General features: G+C 44.4%; 1 protein-coding gene across 4 annotated transcripts in view; it reads left to right on the top strand.

Annotated features, from left to right (window-relative positions):
- LOC139376359 (zinc finger E-box-binding homeobox 1-like) overlaps positions 1 to 14,853 on the top strand; it is a 92,777-nt gene extending 77,924 nt beyond the window's left edge. For 2 of the 4 annotated variants that reach the window (XM_071118797.1, XM_071118799.1), the window contains 7 exons: positions 1,248 to 1,433; positions 1,598 to 1,809; positions 4,627 to 4,744; positions 5,332 to 5,819; positions 6,092 to 7,642; positions 8,922 to 9,105; positions 11,500 to 14,853. In XM_071118797.1, the coding sequence (XP_070974898.1) occupies positions 1,248 to 1,433; positions 1,598 to 1,809; positions 4,627 to 4,744; positions 5,332 to 5,819; positions 6,092 to 7,642; positions 8,922 to 9,105; positions 11,500 to 12,497 (3,737 nt within the window). In that variant the 3' untranslated portion in view covers positions 12,498 to 14,853. The remainder of the gene's footprint in view (positions 1 to 1,247; positions 1,434 to 1,597; positions 1,810 to 4,626; positions 4,745 to 5,331; positions 5,820 to 6,091; positions 7,643 to 8,921; positions 9,106 to 11,499) is intronic. The other 2 variants (XM_071118798.1, XM_071118800.1) reach the window with 1 other exon arrangement.
- The last annotated feature ends 6,558 nt before the right edge of the window (positions 14,854 to 21,411 follow it).

Genomic DNA, 21,411 nt, shown 5'->3' with positions numbered 1-21,411 from the left:
GGTTTAGTGGGGTGTTAGTGGGGCTGGGAAGGAAGGTTTAGTGGGGTGTTAGTGGGGCTGGGAAGGAAGGTTTAGTGGGGTGTTAGTGGGGCTGGGAAGGAAGGTTTAGTGGGGTGTTCTGCTGTTGGAGTGGCATGAGAAGGAGAGGAGGAGGAGAGAAGGAGAAGAGAAGGAGAGGAGGAGGGGATAAAGGAGAGGAGGAGGAGAGAAGGTGTCACTGGAGAAGAAAAAAGGAGGAGACAAAGAAGTGATTGACAGTGAGGTGAGGGTGCTGCCAGTGGAGATCTCAGTTTGGATGTCCAGCAGGCAGTCCTACTAACTCTCATGGCAGGCAGACCTTCCTGACCTGGGCCAGAGAAAAGGAAAACCTGCACTCACTGAAATAGTATTTTATGTTCTTTAGCAGCAGCAGAGGTCAAATGGACGTGTTTCAATGACAGCCTTCGTCAGCTTGTAGGGCTCTCTTGCCACCTTATTAGATGGAAAGAGTCAGTCATTGTGAAGGCTTGGAGTGGTGAGTTTCACACTAATATGTGGTTATGGTTTAACCTTTCACACTTTCACTTTGTTCAATATTACTAAGGCATAGGCCTACATCAACTTGGTATATGCATGTTTTCATTTTATCCTTGCATTATTTTCAGGCCATGGTTGGAATTGTTATTCTTTTAGACACTGTTTTCAGCTGTAATTGAAATCCAATGTGCTGTGTGTATGTTTGTTTGTGAGTAATATGTGTGTGAGAGAGAGAAAGAGAGAGATGGCCCAGGGTCATGTGCTGTAGTCATGGCTATACCGTGTGAAGGGAGAGCTGGTTGAAGGCTGATTGAGGTTACAGAGACCCTGAGGCGCCCTCCAGCTGTCTGCTGTCATACTGCACACGGTCTGGAAGACTGGTCACACAATCCTGTGGTTATCTGAGAGACTAGTCACACAGAGGGAGAAGGGAGAACTGTTCTCTCATGGAATAAATGTCTCCACATGCCTAAACAGAATCACAATCTACAGACTAGATCTGAAATTATTTTAAAGTTTACATGGCTTTTGGGGATGAGTTAAAGAAGGAACCCTAATATTTTGCAGTGACATTTTAGTCCACATTAACCTGTCAACAGATTATGGTTATATGCAAAGAGTTCCTTGTAGATACAAATGTTTGAGAGAGCCACTAGACATACAAAACAACCTGAACCTGCAACAGCTTCATGATATATTAAACCATGTATCCCTGTGTTTCTGTTTTGCAGTGAAGGAGGACTGTGGCTCTGAAGAGGAGGATGAGGAGGAAGGGGAAGAGGGGGAGGAGGAGGAGGGGGGTAAGGATGCCCTGGTAGAGGAGATGCTACAGTTGGGGGATACAGCGGTCATCTACCCCGAAGCTCCAGAGGACGAGCAGAAGAGCATGCCTGAGAGACGGGTCCCAGACGAGAATGGTACATCACTGCACCGTAAAACTCGTACCTTATTTTTCTACTTATATATTCTACTTATAATGATGCTATCTTCAGAGAGACAGCAGAGCTTTTCAGTGATTTGGCACATAAAACGTAGTCTTCCACGTTTAATGTATTTTCCTTCTCTCTATCTATATATACAGGCACGCCAGACGCTCTTTCCCAGCTCCTGACCTGCCCATACTGCTCGCGGGGCTACAAGCGCTGCACTGCCCTGAAGGAGCACATCAAGCTGCGCCACGAGAAGAGTGAGGACAACTTCAGCTGCTCCCAGTGCAGCTACACATTCGCCTACCGCACACAGCTGGACCGTCATATGACCCAACACAAGACTCAACACAAGGAACCTGTACAGGTGTGTGTGTGTGTGTGTGTGTGTGTGTGTGTGTGTGTGTGTGTGTGTGTGTGTGTGTGTGTGTGTGTGTGTGTGTGTGTGTGTGTGTGTGTGTGTGTGTGTGTGTGTGTGTGTGCCTGTCTCTGTGCCTGTTTCTTTCCTTGTCCCTGTGATTGGAGGATACCCTGTTGGAGGATTCTGGCGTTCCTACCTATTCCCGCCTGATTCCAATGATCTCCAAACGGGATTTCTGGAAAACCTGTGTGTTTTGGGATAGTTCCCAGACTTTTGCAGCACTAATGCTGTCATTGCTTGAGCTCACTCCCCCTCACAGATTGCCTGTTATTAACATACGATCAAGTGGGCAGTCCTCCCACTTGATGTACAGTGCCAGTCAAACGTTTGGACAGACCTACTCATTCCAGGGTTTTTCTTTATTTTTACTATGTTCTACATTGTAGAATAATAGTGAAGACATCAAAACAATGAAATAACACATATGGAATCATGTAGTAACCAAAAAATGGTTATACAAATAAAAATATATTTTATATTCTTCAAAGTAGCCACTCTTGGCATTCTCTCAACCAGTTTCATGAGGTAATCATCTGGACTGCATTTCAATTAAATCAAATCAAATGTATTTATATAGCCCTTCGTACATCAGCTGATATCTCAAAGTGCTGTACAGAAACCCAGCCTAAAACCCCAAACAGCAAGCAAAGCAGGTGTAGAAGCACGGTGGCTAGGAAAAACTCCCTAGAAAGGCCAAAACCTAGGAAGAAACCTAGAGAGGAACCAGGCTATGTGGGGTGGCCAGTCCTCTTCTGGCTGTGTTACACAGCTGTGTTAAACAGGTGTGTTAAAAGTTAATTTGTGGAATTTCTTTCCTTCTTAATGCGTTTGAGCTTTAAGGTAAGGGGGTATACAGAAGATAGCCCTATTTGGTAAAATATCAAGTCAATATTATGGCAAGAACACCTCAAATATGCAGAGAGGAACGACAGTTCATCAGTACTTGAGGACATAAAGGTCAGTCAATCCGGAAAATTTCAAGAACTTTTAAAGTTTCTTCAAGTGCAGTCGCAAAAAACATCAAGTTCAATGATGAAACTGGCTCTCATGAGGACCGCCACAGGAAAGGAAGACCCAGAGTTATCTCTGCTGCAGAGGATATGTTCATTAGAGTTACCAGCCTCAGAAATTGCAGCACAAATAAATGCTTCACAGAGTTCAAGTAACAGACACATCTCAACATCAACTGTTCAGAGGAGACTGCGTGAATCAGGCCTTCATGGTTGAATTGCTACAAAGAAACCACTACTAAAGGATACCAATAATAAGAAGAAACTTGCTTGGGCCAAGAAACACGAGCAATAGACATTAGACTGGTGGAAATCTGTCCTTTGGTCTGGAGTCTAAATTTGAGATTTTGGTTTCCAACCGCCGTGTCTTTTGTGAGACGCAGAGTAGGTGAACGGATGATCTCCACATGTGTGGTTCCCACTGTGAAGCATGCAGAAGGAGGTGTGATGGTGTGGGGGTGCTTTGTTGGTGACATTGCCTGTTATTTATTTAGAATTTAAGCCACACTTGACCAGCATGGCTACCACAGCATTCTGCAGCGATACGCCATTGCATCTGGTTTCGGCTTAGTGGGAATATAATTTGTTTTTCAACAGGACAACGACACAACACACCTCCAGGTTGTGTAAGGGCTATTTGACCAAGAAGGAGAGTGATGGAGTGTTGCATCAAATGACCTGGCCTCCACAATCACCCGACCCTCAACCCAATTGAGGTGGTTAGGGATGAGTTGGACCACAGTGTGAAGGAAAAGCAGCCAACAAGAGCTCAGCATATGTGGGAACTCCTTCAAGACTGTTGGAAAAGCATTCCAGGTGAAGCTGGTTGAGAAAATTCCAAGTGTGTAAAGCTGTCGTCAAGGCAAAGGGTGGCTACTTTAAAGAAGTAGCCATCCTTCCCAGCCCCACTAACACCCCACTAAACGTAAAGAATTTTGATTTGTATGACACTTTTTTGGTTACTACATGATTCCATATGTGTTATTTCATAGTTTTGATGTCAATGTAGAAAATAGTAAAAAATAAAGAAAAACCGTTGAATGAGTAGGTGTGTCCAAACTTTTGACTGATACTGTATATTGTAAAAATTCCTGGATGTTTATCTGCTCCTGTTGAATAAATTAACTTTATGGATTTCTGAATTACGATTCATAATTCTGTCTTATCTCAGCACTGTTTTTATCACTGTCTGCTGACACAGATGCAAACTAAATTTGCGTCTCAAATAGAACCCTATTCCCTATATAATGCATACTTTTTTCTGGTCAGAAATGTGCACTGCATCGGGAATAGGGTGCCATTTGGGATGAACACAACATTTTAGCTGACCTATTAAATGTTTAAACCCGTATTTGAATTGTACTGTACAGAACTCTCCCTTTATTCTTTGACAGAGCAATTTGAACCAAGATGTCTTTATCCAGAGTGACTGCAGACATTTTCATACTATTTAGTACAGGTCCCCCATGGGAATGTAACCCACAACCCTGGCATCCAAGCACCATGTCCTACCAACTGAGCCACGCAGGATTACTATTACTGTTGACTGGGAATGCATTACACGCCCTTCAGACAGCAACATGAGTATGCACTGACTTTAGACAGAGTACTGTTGTGACATTCTAGGACAATGTAATATATTCACCCAGACCAAAACATCCCCATGAACAACGCACACATTAACTACACTGTACACGTTGACTGAAGAGTGTCCTCACTCACACGTCTGTCCTTCTGTCTGTCTGTCTGCTAGCGCCACATGCCCCAAACCACGACAACAACAGGGGGGAATAGGAAGTTCATGTGTACAGAGTGTTCCAAGGCTTTTAAATACAAGCACCACCTGAAGGAGCACCTGCGTATTCACAGCGGTGAGTAATACTGGCATCACCTTGGTCACCATGGCAACACACACATGGGACTCACATGGTTAAGTCCCAAATGCTATCCTGTTCTCTAATATAGCGCACTAATTTTGATCAGAGCCCTATTGGCCAATTGGGACACAGTCCTGGTCAAAGGTAGTGCACTATAGGCTATAGGGAAGAGGGTGTCATTTGGGACAGAATCCTAGTGACTCACCAATATATTCACAGCACTGCTGGTCCAGATGTATCTAACTAACCATTTCCTTTGATATGTTTATAATATGCCGCTCTATAATTTCTGATTCTTGATTATGATAATTATTGAATCTGTGCTTCTGGCCAATGTGTCATAATTCTGTTGCTGTTGGCCTCAGGGACATGACTCCATTACCTCAGCCTGTTTGTTAATAATAGGTGCATCTGCACCCTATTCCCCAGGTAGTGCACTACTTCTGACCAGGGCCCATAGGTGTCAAACATAGTGCACTATATAGGGAAATGGGTGCCATTTAGGACACAAACCTTATGTTTTCAGATGTTTCCTGGAAGTAGCTTTACTCTATTCTTCTTATTTGACAAATTTCTCTCAGGAGAGAAGCCATACGAGTGCCCCAACTGTAAGAAGCGATTTTCCCACTCCGGGTCCTACAGCTCCCACATCAGCAGTAAGAAGTGTGTTGGCATGGTGCCTGTCAACGGTACCCCCCGACCAGTCATGAAGGCCTCCCAGACCCCCACCACCCAGAACCAGCTTTCCGGCACTGCCCCCGTAGCCCCTACCCGACTGCTCCTCCGGGGGGAGAAGACAGATGGCAAGCCCCTTCAGGAGCAGCTCCCCGTCAACCAGATCAAATCAGAGCCGGTGGAATATGAGTACAAGCCGGTGGCGGTAGGGCCTAACGGGACAGCAGGGACTAATGGGGCAGCAGGGACTAACGGGACAGTGTTTACCAGTGGCATGGCGGTACCCCAGGGCACGGGGCTGCCACAGGGCATGGTCCAGGCGGTGGTACTGCCCACCGTTGGTTTGATGTCTCCTATCAGTATTAATCTCAGCGACCTGCAGAACGTACTCAAGGTTTGATTTGTATTTATTTGCCGATTTAAAAACAGAATTCAACCATGCATTTAAAATTATTATTTTTTAAAGGGCCCCTTGCGGCCAGAAATGACCAATCTAGCTATTGTATGGAGCCCCTTGATGTTGTGGTCATTTGTTAACCTCGCAGTTGGTGTGTCTATCATCCCAGTGACTTTTACACATTTTAACATTAAGCTTTAGTACCACTACTCATCAAGGATAGCACCAAAAAGGTTACTTATTTCCATTGTGGTGCTCTTATTTCCAAGGTGGCCATGGATGGGAATGTGTTTCGCCAGGTGCTGGGGACGGCCAACGGGCTGGTGACGTCCAAGCAGGGGGTGGTGGGGCAGGCTGGGCAGCAGGTCATCTCAGCCATCAGCCTCCCTGGCTTCGTGGACCAAGACGGAACCACCAAGATCATTATTAACTACACCCTGGAGCCCAGCTTGGCCCAACAGCCCAGCGCACCTCAGCTCCTCAAGAAGGAACCTCTCACTGCCCCCACCACCACAAACATACAGCCAGTCTCCAAAGTAACAGAGAAACTCACCCAGGACCTCAGCATCATCAAGACCGAGCAGCCCGACTCTGAGTCTGAGAAGGAGATGGAGAAAGAGGAGGCTCAGACTGAGGCAGAGGCAGAGCAGAGTAAGGAGGGTGAAACACCAAAGGCCCAGACAGGCAAGACAACATGTCTGCTGTGTGATGACTGTCCTGGTGGTTTGGATGCACTACACATGCTCCAGCACTGTAAACCTACCAATGGGGAGGGGGGTGACGGCAGCCCCCTGGACCCCTATATCGCCGCCCTGCTGGCAGAAGCAGGGATAACACCAGGCCAGCCCCCTCTGAAGAACCTGCTCTCCCTCCTCAAGGCCTACTTTGCCTTAAACGCAGAGCCCACCGAGGAAGAGCTGGCCAAGATCTCTGACAACGTCAGCTTGCCCGTGGACATAGTCAAGAAATGGTTTGAGAAGATGCAGTCCGGTCAGATTACTGTCGAGCCCCCTGGTTCCTCTTCCCCTTTACCTTCAACAGGTCTTGGCACAGAGACCCAGGCGGCCCAAGAGAAGAGCGGAGAGCAGACAGAGGAGCAACTCGCCTCGGCCCAAACCCAGGAGACATCATCTTCCCAACCTCCCAACAGTTCCCCTGCCTCGACCTCCGCCTCGCCCTTGGTCTCAGCCTCGGCTCCCTCACCACTAAACCTCTCCTCCAGCGGCCGGGTCATCGTGAAAACGGAGGAGGACTCAGAGGGCGAGTCTCAAGATCTTCCCCTGGACCTGTCCCTTCCCAAGCAGCCCCAATCAGAGCCCCAGGTCCCCCATGTCCCCCAGGAGCAACCCCTCAACCTCACCTGTTTGAAGAAGGAAACGTCCCATCCCCAGCTCCAGGCCCAGCTCCAACCCCAGCTCCCAGGGTTCCAAACCCAGCTCCAGTCCCAGCTCCAACCCCAGCTCCAGGCCCAGATCCAGGCCCAGCTCCAACCCCAGCTCCAGGCCCAGCTCCAACCCCAGCTCCAGGGCCAGCTCCCAGGGTTCCAAACCCAGCTCCAGGCTCAGGGAACCACCAACACCATCTACGTCACTTCCCCCCCGCAGATGGCCACCTCCAGCCCGGTTAACATCATGACCACCCAGCTAGTAGCCATCACCAACCAGGGCAGCGGTGTGCCCTGTCTCAGGGCCATCTCCACTGGCACCACCAAACGGACTATCCTCATCCCCCAGCTTACCTACACATACACCACTAAAGCAGGCAGCAACGCCACTGGGGCCGACGGAGCCCAGAAGACCGTCATACTCAACGGCTGCCAGGTTAGTTTGTGAGCAAGCTATTCAGAATGTTTGAAATGTGTGAGATGAGACACTAGGAAGATATACAGTAGATGGGACACAGAGATGGTTGTTCGTCAATAATAGGGGAAAATCAATCAGTGAAGGAGAGGGATACCACACACACACACACACACACACACACACACACACACACACACACACACACACACACACACACACACACACACACACACCAACAGAGGAGAGTGTTATGTCTAACAGAACACATTGATTCAGTTGAAGAGCAGAGCAGAAGAACACAGTGGAAGGAATGCACTGTGAGTTTCCTGCAGTTTCCTGCAGTTTTACTGAGTAGCCTGAATAACCCAGCACCAAGAAGTAAGTCTGCATCTCAATTGGTACCCTATTCCCTATATAGTGTAGAACGTTTGGCCAGGGCCCATAGTGCTCTGGTCAAAAGTAGTGCACTATATAGGGAATCGGATGCAATTTGGAACGCTTTCCCCCTGCCTGTGGAAAAATGAAAGCAGTCCTGGCTGAATGGTTTGGGCTCCCTCCAGGCTTCCCTGAGCTGGATGATGTATGTACCAGGTGAAGTTACCTAATACTCTGTGCGTGCATGACAGCAGACAGAATTATCTGCCGCAGCCTGGAGTTGAGTTGGATTCTTCCAGTAGGAGTCAGGGGATGGTGTGTGTGTGTGTGTGTGTGTGTGTGTGTGTGTGTGTGTGTGTGTGTGTGTGTGTGTGTGTGTGTGTGTGTGTGTGTGTGTGTGTGTGTGTGTGTGTGTGTGTGTGTGTGTGTGTGTGTGTGTGTGTGTGTGTGTGTGTGTGTGTGTGTGTGTGTGTGTGTGCGTGCGTGTGCGTGTGTAAAGAAAGACTAGCAGAATGAATCCTTGCATGTTTATACATGTGAGCAGCTCACAGCGCGGTGTCTGTCTGAAAACCCACGTCTGTCAGTGTCTGGCAGACAGATCTCTCTAAGTACTCCTGCTGGCTCACTAGAACTGACACAAAGGCCTGTGACAGTGGAAACACTGTGTTTTACATACTGCTGCTTTTATGGTCTAGTCTTGCATGATTATACAGTAATAGCAATGTCACATTAGAACAGATTTCGGATTTTGCATTATAATTATTTTGCTTTGCAAGCACTGGGAAAATGTATTTTATATTTTATATAGTATATATAAGTATATATTTTATATATTTTATATAGTTTATGTAATGAAAAGCATAATAAGTGAAATACTTAATAATAATGATAAATGATTAAAGCATCTCTCTTTTACTTTGAGGAGGAGGAGAAGGCTGACACCAGTTCAGAGAGCGTGTCGGCGGTAGAGGAGCAGAACGACTCGGACTCAGCCCCTCCACAGAAGAAGATGCGTCGGCTGGAGAGTGGCATGTATGCCTGTGACCTATGTGACAAGATCTTCCAGAAGAGCAGCTCCCTGCTCAGGCATAAATACGAACACACAGGTAAATCATATGCCCGGCGGTTGCGGGTCCATTGGGTCAGGGGCCGTATATAGCATCTCAGAGTAGGAGTGTGGATTTAGGATCAGCTTTGCCTTTTAGATCACAATGAATAAGATTATACAGACAGGTGGGAACCTGATCTTAGATCAGCACTCCTACTCTGATCATTCTTGACTTTTTAATGAGTGCTGCCCGGCCTATGCCATTCCTTCTCGTCTGTGCTATGAGACATTACTTCACTTCTTGCATGATATGAAGCATTGACAGGCATTTAAAACACCAAGGTCTTTATCTGTCACTTTCATATGGTAAACCAATGGTTCTTCCCTGAAGATGGTATTTTAGCCAGCTTCAAACAGCTGAAAAGACAATATTTTTGGTTATGTAAAATCTATTTCACAGTGGTTTAGATGGTACAGATTCTACCCAATAACTGCTTGTTTTGTCACATTAACTGAAATTAGGCAAACTATTTGAATTTTTGCATACCAGGAAATGGAGGAGCTATTTTTCTGCATAGTGCATCTTTAAACCACCTAATGTCCTCCTAAAACACACATTAATTATTTCCTATGAGATGCATGCGTAACTACTGGCTCCAGCACTTTGATTCGATTTGGATTTGCCAAAAAAGGCTCTGTGTGCATCCCAAATGGCACCCATGTAGTGCAAATGTATTGCACTACTTTTGACCAGGACCCATAGGAGAATAGGGTGCCATTTGGGACACAAAGTCTGTTTACAATTAGCCATGCTCCATTCTATTCTGAGAGGGAAGGTGGGTATTAGTCTGGTCCAGCCATGACTGCACTACTCTCAGACCACACATAGCCAATGGCATTGTGAAGACTGGGTCTGCTTCCCAAATGGCCCCATATCCCCTATACAGTGAACAACTTTTGACCTGGGTCCATATAGGAAATAGGGTGCCATTTGGGAAGCAATCCTGGCCTGGCGTAGGACAGGCAGGCAGTGTCCAAATCACTTCAGAAAAGGGGGTGTTTAACGGCCCCGTTGGATGGGCCCAGTTGAACCCTTTATAGTGCACTACTTTTTACCAGGGCCCCTAGGGGACCGGTCAAGCAGAATATTTGAAAAATTCAGCATTTGGCAGCTAGCTTGATCTCATTTCACCCTAAGATGTTTGTTTATTTTACTGAAAAAATATTCCTGTGCAACAGACCTGCTGGAATCCGTTTGGGGGAATATTCTGAAGTGTTTTATGCTGAACATAAATATAAACGCAACATGTAAAGTGTTGGTCCCATGTTTCATGAGCTAAAATAAAATATCCCAGAAATGTTCCATATGCACAAAAAGTGTATTTCTCTCCAATTTTGTGCACAAATTTGTTTACATCCCTCTTAGTGAGCCATCCACCTGACAGGTGTGGCATATCAAGAAGCTGATTAAACGGAATGATCATTACACAGGTGCAATGAAAGGCCACTCTAAAATGTACAGTTTTGTCACACAACACAATGCTACAGATGTCTCAAGTTTTGAGGGAGCGTGCAATTGACATGCTGACTGCAGGAATGTCTACCAGAGCTGTTGACAGAGAATTCTCTACCATAAGCCACCTCCAAATTTGGTAGTACGTCCAACCGGCCTCACAACCACAGACAACGTGTAACCACTCCAGACCAGGACTTCCACATCCGGCTTCTTCACCGGCGGGATGGTCTGAGACTAGCCACCCGGATAGCTGTTGAAACTGAGGAGTATTTCTGTCTCTAGTAGAGCCCTTTTGTGTTGAAAAACTCATTCTGATTGGCTGGGCCTGGCTCCCCAGTGGGTAGGCCTATGCCCTCACAACCCCACCCATGGCTGCACCACTGCCCAGTCAATCCATAGATTAGGGCCTAATGAATTTATTGAAATTGACTGGTTTTCTTATATGAACTGTCACTCAGTAAAATCAATGAAATTGTTGCATGTTGCATTTATATTTTTGTTCAGTGTACTTAATTGTGAGGGTTTGTGTTATGATACTGTTTCCATGACAAATGCTGTTGGTTTCACAGGTAGTAAAGTCTACAGGCAGGTCAGTGTAATGTAGACAGTGACAGACCTGATGTAATGGTAAAAGCAAGGCACACACACACACACACACACACACACACACACACACACACACACAGAGCAAATCAAGAGTAATGGGTTGCGGATTGAAAAAAACTTTTTTATAGGGTTAAGCAGACACCTGTGGTGTGTTTAATGGAGAAGTTGGTTGAGTTTTAAACTCTGTTTCTCTCTCCAACTTTTCCAACCCATACTCAGTATGTGGCTGTGTGTCTTTCAGAGGGTTTTAAATTAAGTTTCTGTTAAACATCCATGTACATTGGACACTAAAGTAATCTACTCTTCTCTCTTCTTCTCTTCTGTTTTCAGGAAAACGTCCACACGAGTGTGGCATCTGCAACAAAGCCTTCAAACACAAGCACCACTTGATAGAGCACACGCGTCTGCACTCCGGAGAGAAGCCCTACCGGTGTGACAAGTGTGGCAAGTGTTTCTCCCACTCGGGCTCCTACTCCCAGCACATGAACCACCGATACTCATACTGCAAGAAGGAGCCCCAAGGAGATCATCAGGTGGGGCGTCGGCTCAGGATGACCCCCGAAATGAGCCCCCAAGCAGAGGAGCAGCAGTCAGATAGCCGGCCCACCTCCCCTCCCTCCCAACTGGACTCAGATGAGAGGGAGAGTGAGGAGGAGCTGGAGGAAGAGGAAGGAGAGGAGGAAGGCATGGAAGCCATGAGCATGGACGACATACGGGTGGTGCAGGTGGGCGAGGATGATGAAGAGAGTGAGATCTACGAGGTGGAGGACTTTGAAGGGGAGAGGCAAGAGGAGGAGGAAGAAGGGAGCAGAGAGGAGGAGGCACAGCAGGAAGAGGAGGAGGGACAGCAGGAAGAGGAGGAGGCACAGCAGGAAGAGGAGGAGGAAGAAGGGAGCAGAGAGGAGGAGGCACAGCAGGAAGAGGAGGAGGGACAGCAGGAAAATAAGGAGGAAGGGAGGAGAGAGGAGGAGGAAGAAGGGAGTAGAGAGGAGGAGGCACACCAGAAGGAGGGGGAGGAAGAGGAATGGAGGAGAGAGGAAGAGAGCAGAGAGGAGTGTGTACAGCAGGAGAAAGATGTGTATGAGGAAGAGGAGGAGGAGGAGATGGAGGTACAGGTGATGGGAGATGGGGAGGGGGAGGAAGGAGAGGCAGAGAAGGAAACTGTTGTAACAGAGAAGGAAACTGTGGTAACAGAGAAGGAAACTGTGGTAACAGAGAAGGCTAAGGAAACAGATAACAAAGAACCGCATGTGGACAAGGAGAACATTACAGAAACATTAGAAAATGGACAGAAAGAAACAGAGGAAAACAAGATGAACAGTGAATGAAAAATACATTTTGTGTTGAAAATGTCATATAGCAGGACAGGAAAATATTGTCTTGTTGTCAAAAGAAGAAACAAAACAAACATGGCTGCCATGTTGATGCTGTGTTGTCGGTCCACTACTGTGTTCAAACCCAGGTGTGCCTGAACTAGACAAAAAAAGAAGTGACTTTTATTTGTGGAAAAAAATCAGTGTTACTTAGACCTTGTTTATAGAAGTATTATACATTTGAAAAGAAGGAAGAAAAGAAACACCCATGGACTGAGAGTGTGACATCCGATCCCAGGTCATTTCTGTTTGTCAGTGCTATGACTAATTTTGCAGCTCATGTTTTAACCTTTTAACCTGTACAGTTGAAGAAAGATTTCTATACCTTTTTATTGCCAAATGATGGTGTTTGCTAAAATCAGTATTTTATTGAGTTGTAAAAAAACAAAACATCTGCACTACAGTATTCCTGGTTTACCTATGGATAAAACATGCCTCATGATGTGTTGTTCACCCTTTAGTATGATTATGTACACACTAGCTATAGATCTTCTTTATGTTAGCTAACCTTAGCATAGCATTTTGTTTTAAGTTGGATTGTTAGCCTTAAGAAGAAAAGAGGATTCTGGGGTATGGGTGGGAAGGGGTTAGCCTGAGTGCTGAGTCTGTCTGTTCTATCATGTTAACTCCTTGTCACTCATTGTCTTGCCATGTTTGGCTTGTCAAGGACAGCAATGGAATTGGCAAGAGCACAAACAGATCTGTGACCAGGCTAGGGAGAGTGAGAGGGTGGGGATGATGATGTGGCATCTGATGCCATAACCAAACTGTCCTATCAGGGAAGGTGTCACAACCTCAAATCCAGCATTCTTACCATGCTCCTCCTTGGTCGCGCCCCAATAATCTCTCCTTCCTGAATTGTGCACTTGTTTAATACTCCCCACAAATTGAAAAGCATTGGATTGGTGTAGGCATGGGCTAAACTACAAGAAGTTTCCACAATATTTTGTATACTAGTCATTTCCTTTCAAATCCATGAAGGGAAGAGAACAAGTGCGCACGTTTGGAGAAAGGTTTGATTATTGGGACACCCCTTGTTTTCGGTTAGGTTAGTTGTTAATCAATGATCATCAGTGTTATAGGGTCATATGAAGCAGGAGGGGGGCAGTTCTGCATTGTACCCCACCCCAATGCCTCCAGCCTTATGCAAGACCAGTCCTGTGTGCTGTAAGTGCCATTGAACAGTGTTATTTTTACTTCACGGATGTAGCCAGTACATCTTTCAATCTGCGCAAGGCCCATATTGAATAATGTTTGTTTACTTGCTTGGACACATTTTTTGTTAAATAGTGCGTCATCCCAAATGGCACCATATTCCCTATTGGTGCACTATAGGGCTCTGGTCCAAAGTACTATACTATGTAGGGGAAAAGTGGCCATTTGGGACGTGGACAATATCACGAATAAGGAATATTTCATGTGACAAAGTGACAAAGAGAATAAGATGGATGGGAAAGGTTTTTTACTGTGTTTAAGGGGATTTTCCTGTGTTGGAGCGTCAGCCATTATTAGTTGAGTGCACTTGTTTTAAAAAATGGTGGCAAACTAACCCTCACTTCAGGTAACAAATGTTAGTGAATATGGTCCCTGTGTTTTATGACGTGTTTCAGTTGATTTTACCTAACAGTGTTACTTCATTATTTTTCAGTTTGGCTTTAGTATTTTTCATGTGTGCATTTGGCAGTATTAGAACCCTTGTCACTGAGGAAAGTGTACCTATTTAGTTTTTAGAGGACTTTTTATATTTATGTGTCTTATTTTTATATTTCTTTATGGTTATTTATTACACACATTGTAGTGTACAATACTGTAGTTTGAATTGATACAATAATAATATATTTTAGTATGAAAAATGATTTGAAGGTCAATGAATCCAGAGCGGTCTGAAGTACAGCTCTAGGAGTCATGAAGTTTGTTTTCAAAAAAGCAACCTGAAGTATTACGTCAACATGATGTCTGTTTAAGCTGTAAAAAAAAAAGAACAAGAAAAGACACAAATGAAGAGAGAAGTGTTCCATGTGCATCCATCATCAGACGAGTTGGTTAGACTGACCTTGTCCTTAATTTGATATGAAGCTACTGAAAACTAACTGTGTGACTAAATGCATGAGTCCTCGCTGTTGTTATGAAGATATACGTAACTCCCTTTTTTTGTCAACATACTCTTTTTCTTTCAGTTTTGTGCCAATTTGTTACATTGTTGTTATATGTCAGAGGCTACACTTTGTTTTATACATTTCCTGTTTAATCTGTCTGTTTTTATAGTTGTTTTTTTATGACCCCCACCATCACAATAAAATACAAGAAAGCATTTCTGTGATTGGGTGATCTTTATTTTAATGTAACAATGTTTAATTCATCTGTAATATATCATATACTTGCTCTTTAGTTCTTAGTGGGAGTCAGGAGACAATGGTTGATGTAGTGATTGATGCGTGTCGTTAGTAGGGGCCCCACAACCATATTTTACATTAGGTATGGGGTTATTCTCTGCTTATGCATCCTGATTTCCACGCCAAATAAATACATTTATATCATCCAACAAATGTAAACAACATTCTTTAAGGAGGAATGGTCTAAGATCCCTCCCAATGTTTTTTTTCCAATCTCATAAAACATTTTAGGAAAAGGCACAGTGCCTTGCAATGTGAAGTATTGAAAGATATTGAAAACAATACTTTTGACCATCTTTGAGAAAAAAGTATTACTTGTTAAACAAAATCTCTTTAAGCAATTAGTATGACATATTTTTTTTTAATTATTACAATATGCAATTGAAGTCGGAAGTTTACATACACCTTAGCCAAAATATTTAAACTCAGTTTTTCACAATTCCTGACATTTAATCCTAGTAAAAATTCCCTGTTTTAGGACAGTTAGGATCACCACTTTATTTTAAGAATGTGAAATGTCAGAATAATAGTAGAGAGAATGATTTATTTCAGCTTTTATTTCTTTCATCACATTCCCAGTGGATCAGAAGTTTACATACACTCAATTAGTATTTGGTAGCATTTCCTTTAAATAGTTTAACTTGGGTCAAACGTTTTGGGTAGCCTTCCACAAGCTTCCCACAATAAGTTGGTTGAATATTGGCCCATTTCTCCTGCCAGAGCTGGTGTAACTGAGTCAGGTTTGTAGGCCTCCTTGCTTGCACACGCTTTTTCAGTTCTGCCCACACATTTTCTATGGGATTGAGGTAAGGGCTTTGTGATGTCCACTCCAACACCTTGACTTTGTTGTCCTTAAGCCCTTTTGCCACAACTTTGGAAGTATAATTGGGGTCATTGTCCATTTGGAAGACCCATTTGCGACCAAGCTTAAACTTTCTGACTGATGTCTTGAGATGTTGCTTCAATATATCCACATAATGTTCCTCCTGATAATGCCATCTATTTTGTGAAGTGCTCCAGTACCTCCTGCACCCCTGTGCTTCACGGTTGGGATAGTGTTCTTCGGCTTGCAAGCCTCCCCTTTTTCCTCAAAACATAACGATGGTCATTATGACCAAACAGTTATATTTTTTTTCATCAGACCAGAGGACATTTCTCCAAAAAGTACAATCTTTGTCCCCATGTGCAGTTGCAAACGGTAGTCTGGCTTTTTTATGGCGGTTTTGGAGCAGTGGCTTCTTCCTTGCTGTGCGGCCTTTCAGGTTATGTTGATATAGGACTCGTTTTACTGTGGATATAGATACTTTTGTACCTGTTTCCTCCAGCATCTTCACAAGGTCCTTTGCTGTTGTTCTGGGACTGATTTCACTTTTAACACCAAAGTACGTTCATCTCTAGGAGGACAGAAAGCTTCTTCCTGAGCGGTATGATGGCGTGGTCCCATGGTATTTATACTTGCATACTATTGTTTGTACAGATTAATGTGGTACCTTCAGGCGTTTGGAAATTGCTCCCAAGGATGAACCAGACTTGTGTCTACAATTTTTTTTCTGAGGTCTTGACTGATTTCTTTTGATTTTCCCATGATGTCAAGCAAAGAGGCACTGAGTTTGAAGGTATACCTTGAAATACATCCACACCTCCAATTGACTCAAATTATGTCAATTAGCCTATCGGAAGCTTCTAAAGACATGACATAATTTTCTGGAAATTTCCAAGCTGTTTAAAGGCACAGTCAACTTAGTGCATGTAAACTTCTGACCCACTGGATTTGTGATACAGTGAATTGTAAGTGCACTAATCTGTCTGTAAACAATTGTTGGAAATATTACTTGTGTCATGCACAAAGTAGATGTCCTAACCGACTTGCCAAAACTATAGTTTGTTAACAATACATTTATGGAGTGGTTGAAAAACAAGTTTTAATGACACCAAGTTAAGTGTATGTAAACTTCAGACTTCAACTGTAGCTCAGTATTTATAATAGATCTTGCTGCCAATAATTTGGGACCTGACTGTATGTTTGTATCAGATGACCAGTCAGGTCTGTGTTCATTCAACGGCACTGTCTACAATGTGCCTTTTAAAGGTAATTTACACTTGAGCCGTCTTCCGCAGCGTTTACCATGAAAGCGAACGTCAGGGAAATGGCCTTTAAAATGAAATACCTATTTCCTGAACATTATCTTTTATGCCAGTAATATTCTGGGACCAAAGGTATTCTACAGTTCTGACACGGAGCCAGCTTGTGGAGTGCAATGCATCTAGAGAAAGCACATTTTCATTCAGGGGAAACACATCAGCAGAATAGAATCAAACTGAATGTAACAGAGATGCTGGGATTTGAAGCAGGTGGTGAGTTTAATAACACAATGAACGACACAAAACAAGAGTAGCATCTGGACATGAAACACCATCAATACTGCCTGGGGGATGAACCTAAGGGAGTGACAGATATAGGGGAGGTAATCCGTGAAGTGATGGAGTCCAGGTGAGTCTCATAACGATGGTGCCAGGTGTGCGTAATGATGGTTGTCAGAGCCAGTGATTATTAAACCGGCGATGGCGAGCACTGAAGAGGGAGTAGACATGACACACCCCCCCCACCCCCCTCTGGAAAGAGTAGGCGCTCACCCCCCTCTCTGCCTTCCGGTGGATGATCGAAGATACCTCTGGACGGAGCCATGAACCCCTCATACGAAGCCAGCACCTCCTCGTCGCTCTCCCAGACGGCCGTAGCCCACTCCAACACCCGCCCAGTCAGCAGAGAAATAACCGTGGCTCCCATCTGCGAGCAAAATAGAGGGAGCACTGGAGTAGGAAGCCACGGAATTTAAATGGGGTTCCGTCATATTTGTCCAGGAGGGACAGACGGCATCGCTAACCTGGCCAGGCTGCTGAATGGACTGGTGTGCTGGCTCGACTGGTGTTAGAGTATCCTCCCCTAGTTGAAGGCAACGTCTCTCGGATATGTTCGAGATGTTGAAGACTGCGAAGAACCTCTTCCATAGCCATCCCCAGTTGCACCAGCTGGTCGTGTTGTTGACGACCATGTTCGTCGACTGGGAGATGTCCTGATTTCCTGCTGCTTCCATTTGTTGAGGCAGTATTCTGTAACAGAGATGCTGGGAGTCGAGAAGAAGGTGGTGAGTTTAATAACACAATGACCATGGAACGATACAAAACTAGAGTAGCGTCTGGATCTGAAACACATAATCAATACTGCCTGGGGAATGAACCTAAGGGAGTGACAAGTATAGGGGAGGTAATCAGTGAAGTGACGGAGTCCAGGTGAGTCTCATGAGGTGCAGCTGCGCTTAACGATGGTGCCAGGTGTGCATAATGATGGTTCAGATCCCAAAAGTCTCACATGTAGAATGTGACTAAAACGCTAGGCATAAGGTGTCCCTGCTGTAATTGTTCATATGTGCTGTTACCTGAACGGACTGCAGTAAATCACACACATTAAAACTTATGTGCAGTTAGCACGATTCAAGCTTTATTAAGCAAACAGTATATAGGGTCCTGGTATGCGATGTCAAACAGTTAATTGCCATTCCCCCTGTCGAGACGCTGTTCTTGTTTAGTTATATGTCCGTTTATCCATTAAATCCTCACTCCCTGTACTTGCTTCCTGTCTCCAAGAGTCTGTCCTCACAGAATGCTGACACCACACTTTGAAGCATCAGGGAGATCTTTTTGATTTTGTTTTTGTTGGTGACGTCGGGTCTGGGTGCCACCGCCAATGGAACCGGGGGTGCCTCAGCTGGCTCGTCCGGCTTTCGCACCTTAGCTGGCTCGAGAGTTTTCCTTGCCTCGGTGGGCTCCCACCACACGTCATGCCTCAGCCGGCTCGTCGGGCTCCCACGTCTCAGCAGGATCGTCGGGCTCCCACACCTCACCCGGCTCGTAGGGCTCCCATGCTTCAGACGGCTTGTCCAGCGCACATGCCTTGGCCGGTGGGTCAGCCTCGCCCCGGTGGGACGCCGGGTGGCGCCCCTGGGGGGTACTGTCATGCCTGCTCCCCCTCTCTGGCGCTCGAGGACGCAAGGCTGCTCATCATTAAGCACACCTGTCACCATCATTACGTGCATCAGTGCTCATTGGACTCACCTGCACTCCTTCACATTTTGATTGCCTTCCCTAAATCTGTCTGTTCCTCTGTTTCATCCCCGTGTCAGCATTAATGTAGTTTTGTTCCCCCTGTCCAGACACTGTTCTTGTTTTGTTATTTGTCTGTTAATCCATTAAATCTTCACTCCCTGTACTTGCTTCTCGTCTCCCAGCGTCTGTCCTCACAGTAAATGTAATGATCCATTGTCCTGGTATGATCTTTGTTGACAGTTGAAATCATGGTGATTATTCAAAGAACTTCACAGACACAGTAAATATATCACCTGCTGTTTTGAAAAACAATAAAATTGATGGGAATTGAATTCATGGATGTTTAAACAACAGAGGGAGAATAGATGCTGTTTCATCTTAATTATGTTCAGTATGTTTATATTTTTCTCTAGGGAACGGGCAATAAATATGGTGGTAAAGTTATGTATTCTGAATGATCACTGTTTTTACATGAATGTTGTGTTCTGATGCAGGGATTTTCAAGGCACCTGTGAGAGGAATCTACAGTTGAAGCTGGAAGTTTACAGACACCTGAGCCAAATACATTTAAACTCAGTTTTACACAATTCCTGACATTTAATCCTAGTAAGAATTCCCTGTCTTAGGTCAGTCAGGATCACCAATTTATTTTAAGAATGTGAAATGTCAGAATAATAGTAGAGAGAATGATTTATTTCAGCTTTTATTTCTTTCATCCCAGTGGGACATTCCCAGTGGGTCAGAAGTTTACATACACTCAGTTAGTATTTGGTAGCATTGCTATTAAATTGTTTAACTTGGGTCAAACATTTTGGTTAGCCTTCCACAAGCTTCCCACAATAAGTTGGGGGAATTTTGGCCCATTTCTCCTGCCAGAGCTGGTGTAACTGAGTCAGATTTGTAGGCCTCCTTGCTCGCACACACTTTTTCAGTTCTGCCCACAAATGTTCTTTAGGGTTGAGGTCAGGGCTTTGTAATGGCCACTCCAGTACCTTGACTTTGTTGTCCTTAGGCCATTTTGCCACAACTTTGGAAGTATGCTTGGGGTCATTGTCCATGTGGAAGACCCATTTACGACCAAGCTTAAACTTCCTGACTGATGTCTTGAGATGTTGCTTCAATATATCCATGTAATTTTCCGTTCTTCCTCATCTTGCCATCGATTATGTCGATTATGTCGATATAGGACTCGTTTTACTGTGGATATATATACTTTTGTACCTGTTTCCTCCAGCATCTTCACAAGGTCCTTTGCTGTTGTTCTGGGATTGATTTGCACTTTTCGCACCAAAGTACATTAATCTCCAGGAGACAGAACGCGTCTCCTTCCTGAGCAGTATGACGGCTGCGTGGTCCCATGGTGTTTATACTTGCGTACTATTGTTTGTACAGATGAACGTGGTACCTTCAGGCGTTTGGAAATTGCTCCCCAGGATGAACCAGATTTGTGGAGGTCTACAATATTTTTCTGAAGTCTGCTGATTTCTTTTGATTTTCCCATAATGTCAAGCAAAGAGGCACTGAGGTTGAAGGTAGGCCTTGAAATACATCCACAGGTACACCTCCAATTGACTCAAATGATGTCAGTTAGCCTATCAGAAGCTTCCAAAGCCATGACATCCTTTTCTGGAATTTTCCAAGCTGTTTAAAGGCACAGTCAACTTAGTGTATGTAAACTTCTGACCCACTGGTATTATGATACAGTGAATTACAAGTGAAATAATCTGTCTGTGAACAATTGTTGTTAAAATGACTTGTTTCATGCACAAAGTAGATGTCCTAACCGACTTGCCAAATCTATAGTTTGTTAACAAGAAATTTGTGGAGTGATTTAAAAACAAGTTTTAATGACTCTATGTAAACTTCCGACTGTTCAGGTTTTTTTTATATGGAGTTTTTAGTTCACAACCTGCATGTGCATTCTTGTTTAAGAATGAACAACAAATGGCTTGCTTGTACTTATGATCACCAAGGTAGTGGCCATGTTGTTAATTCCTCCAATGGAGTGTCACTGCTACTGGAGGTGGAAGATGTGGTCTACATGCATCTCAGGGCTGGGAATCAGATCATGGAAATCGCCACAGCACTTTTAGTGGTCACCTGCTCTTCACCAGAGGATAATTGAAGGACTTTTTGACACAGTTTGAAACAGTTAATACGTATTTCATCTTAAAACAAATTGATTGATTTCTGACAATATGGATGAAAAGAACATCATAATCTGTATGGCCTATAAGCAAAAAACAAGGAATTAACTGAAACATTATTATTCATTGATTTTGAGTGTGTGTATGTATGTGTGCTTAGTGCTTTATAACTAATACTGTCATACCTGTACATGCCCCTATTTTTCTCTCTCTCTCTCTCTCTCT

The sequence above is a fragment of the Oncorhynchus clarkii genome, chromosome 20, assembly GCF_045791955.1.
Source record: "Oncorhynchus clarkii lewisi isolate Uvic-CL-2024 chromosome 20, UVic_Ocla_1.0, whole genome shotgun sequence".
NCBI lineage: Eukaryota > Metazoa > Chordata > Actinopteri > Salmoniformes > Salmonidae > Oncorhynchus > Oncorhynchus clarkii.
This window is presented reverse-complemented; position numbering and strand designations above follow the sequence as displayed.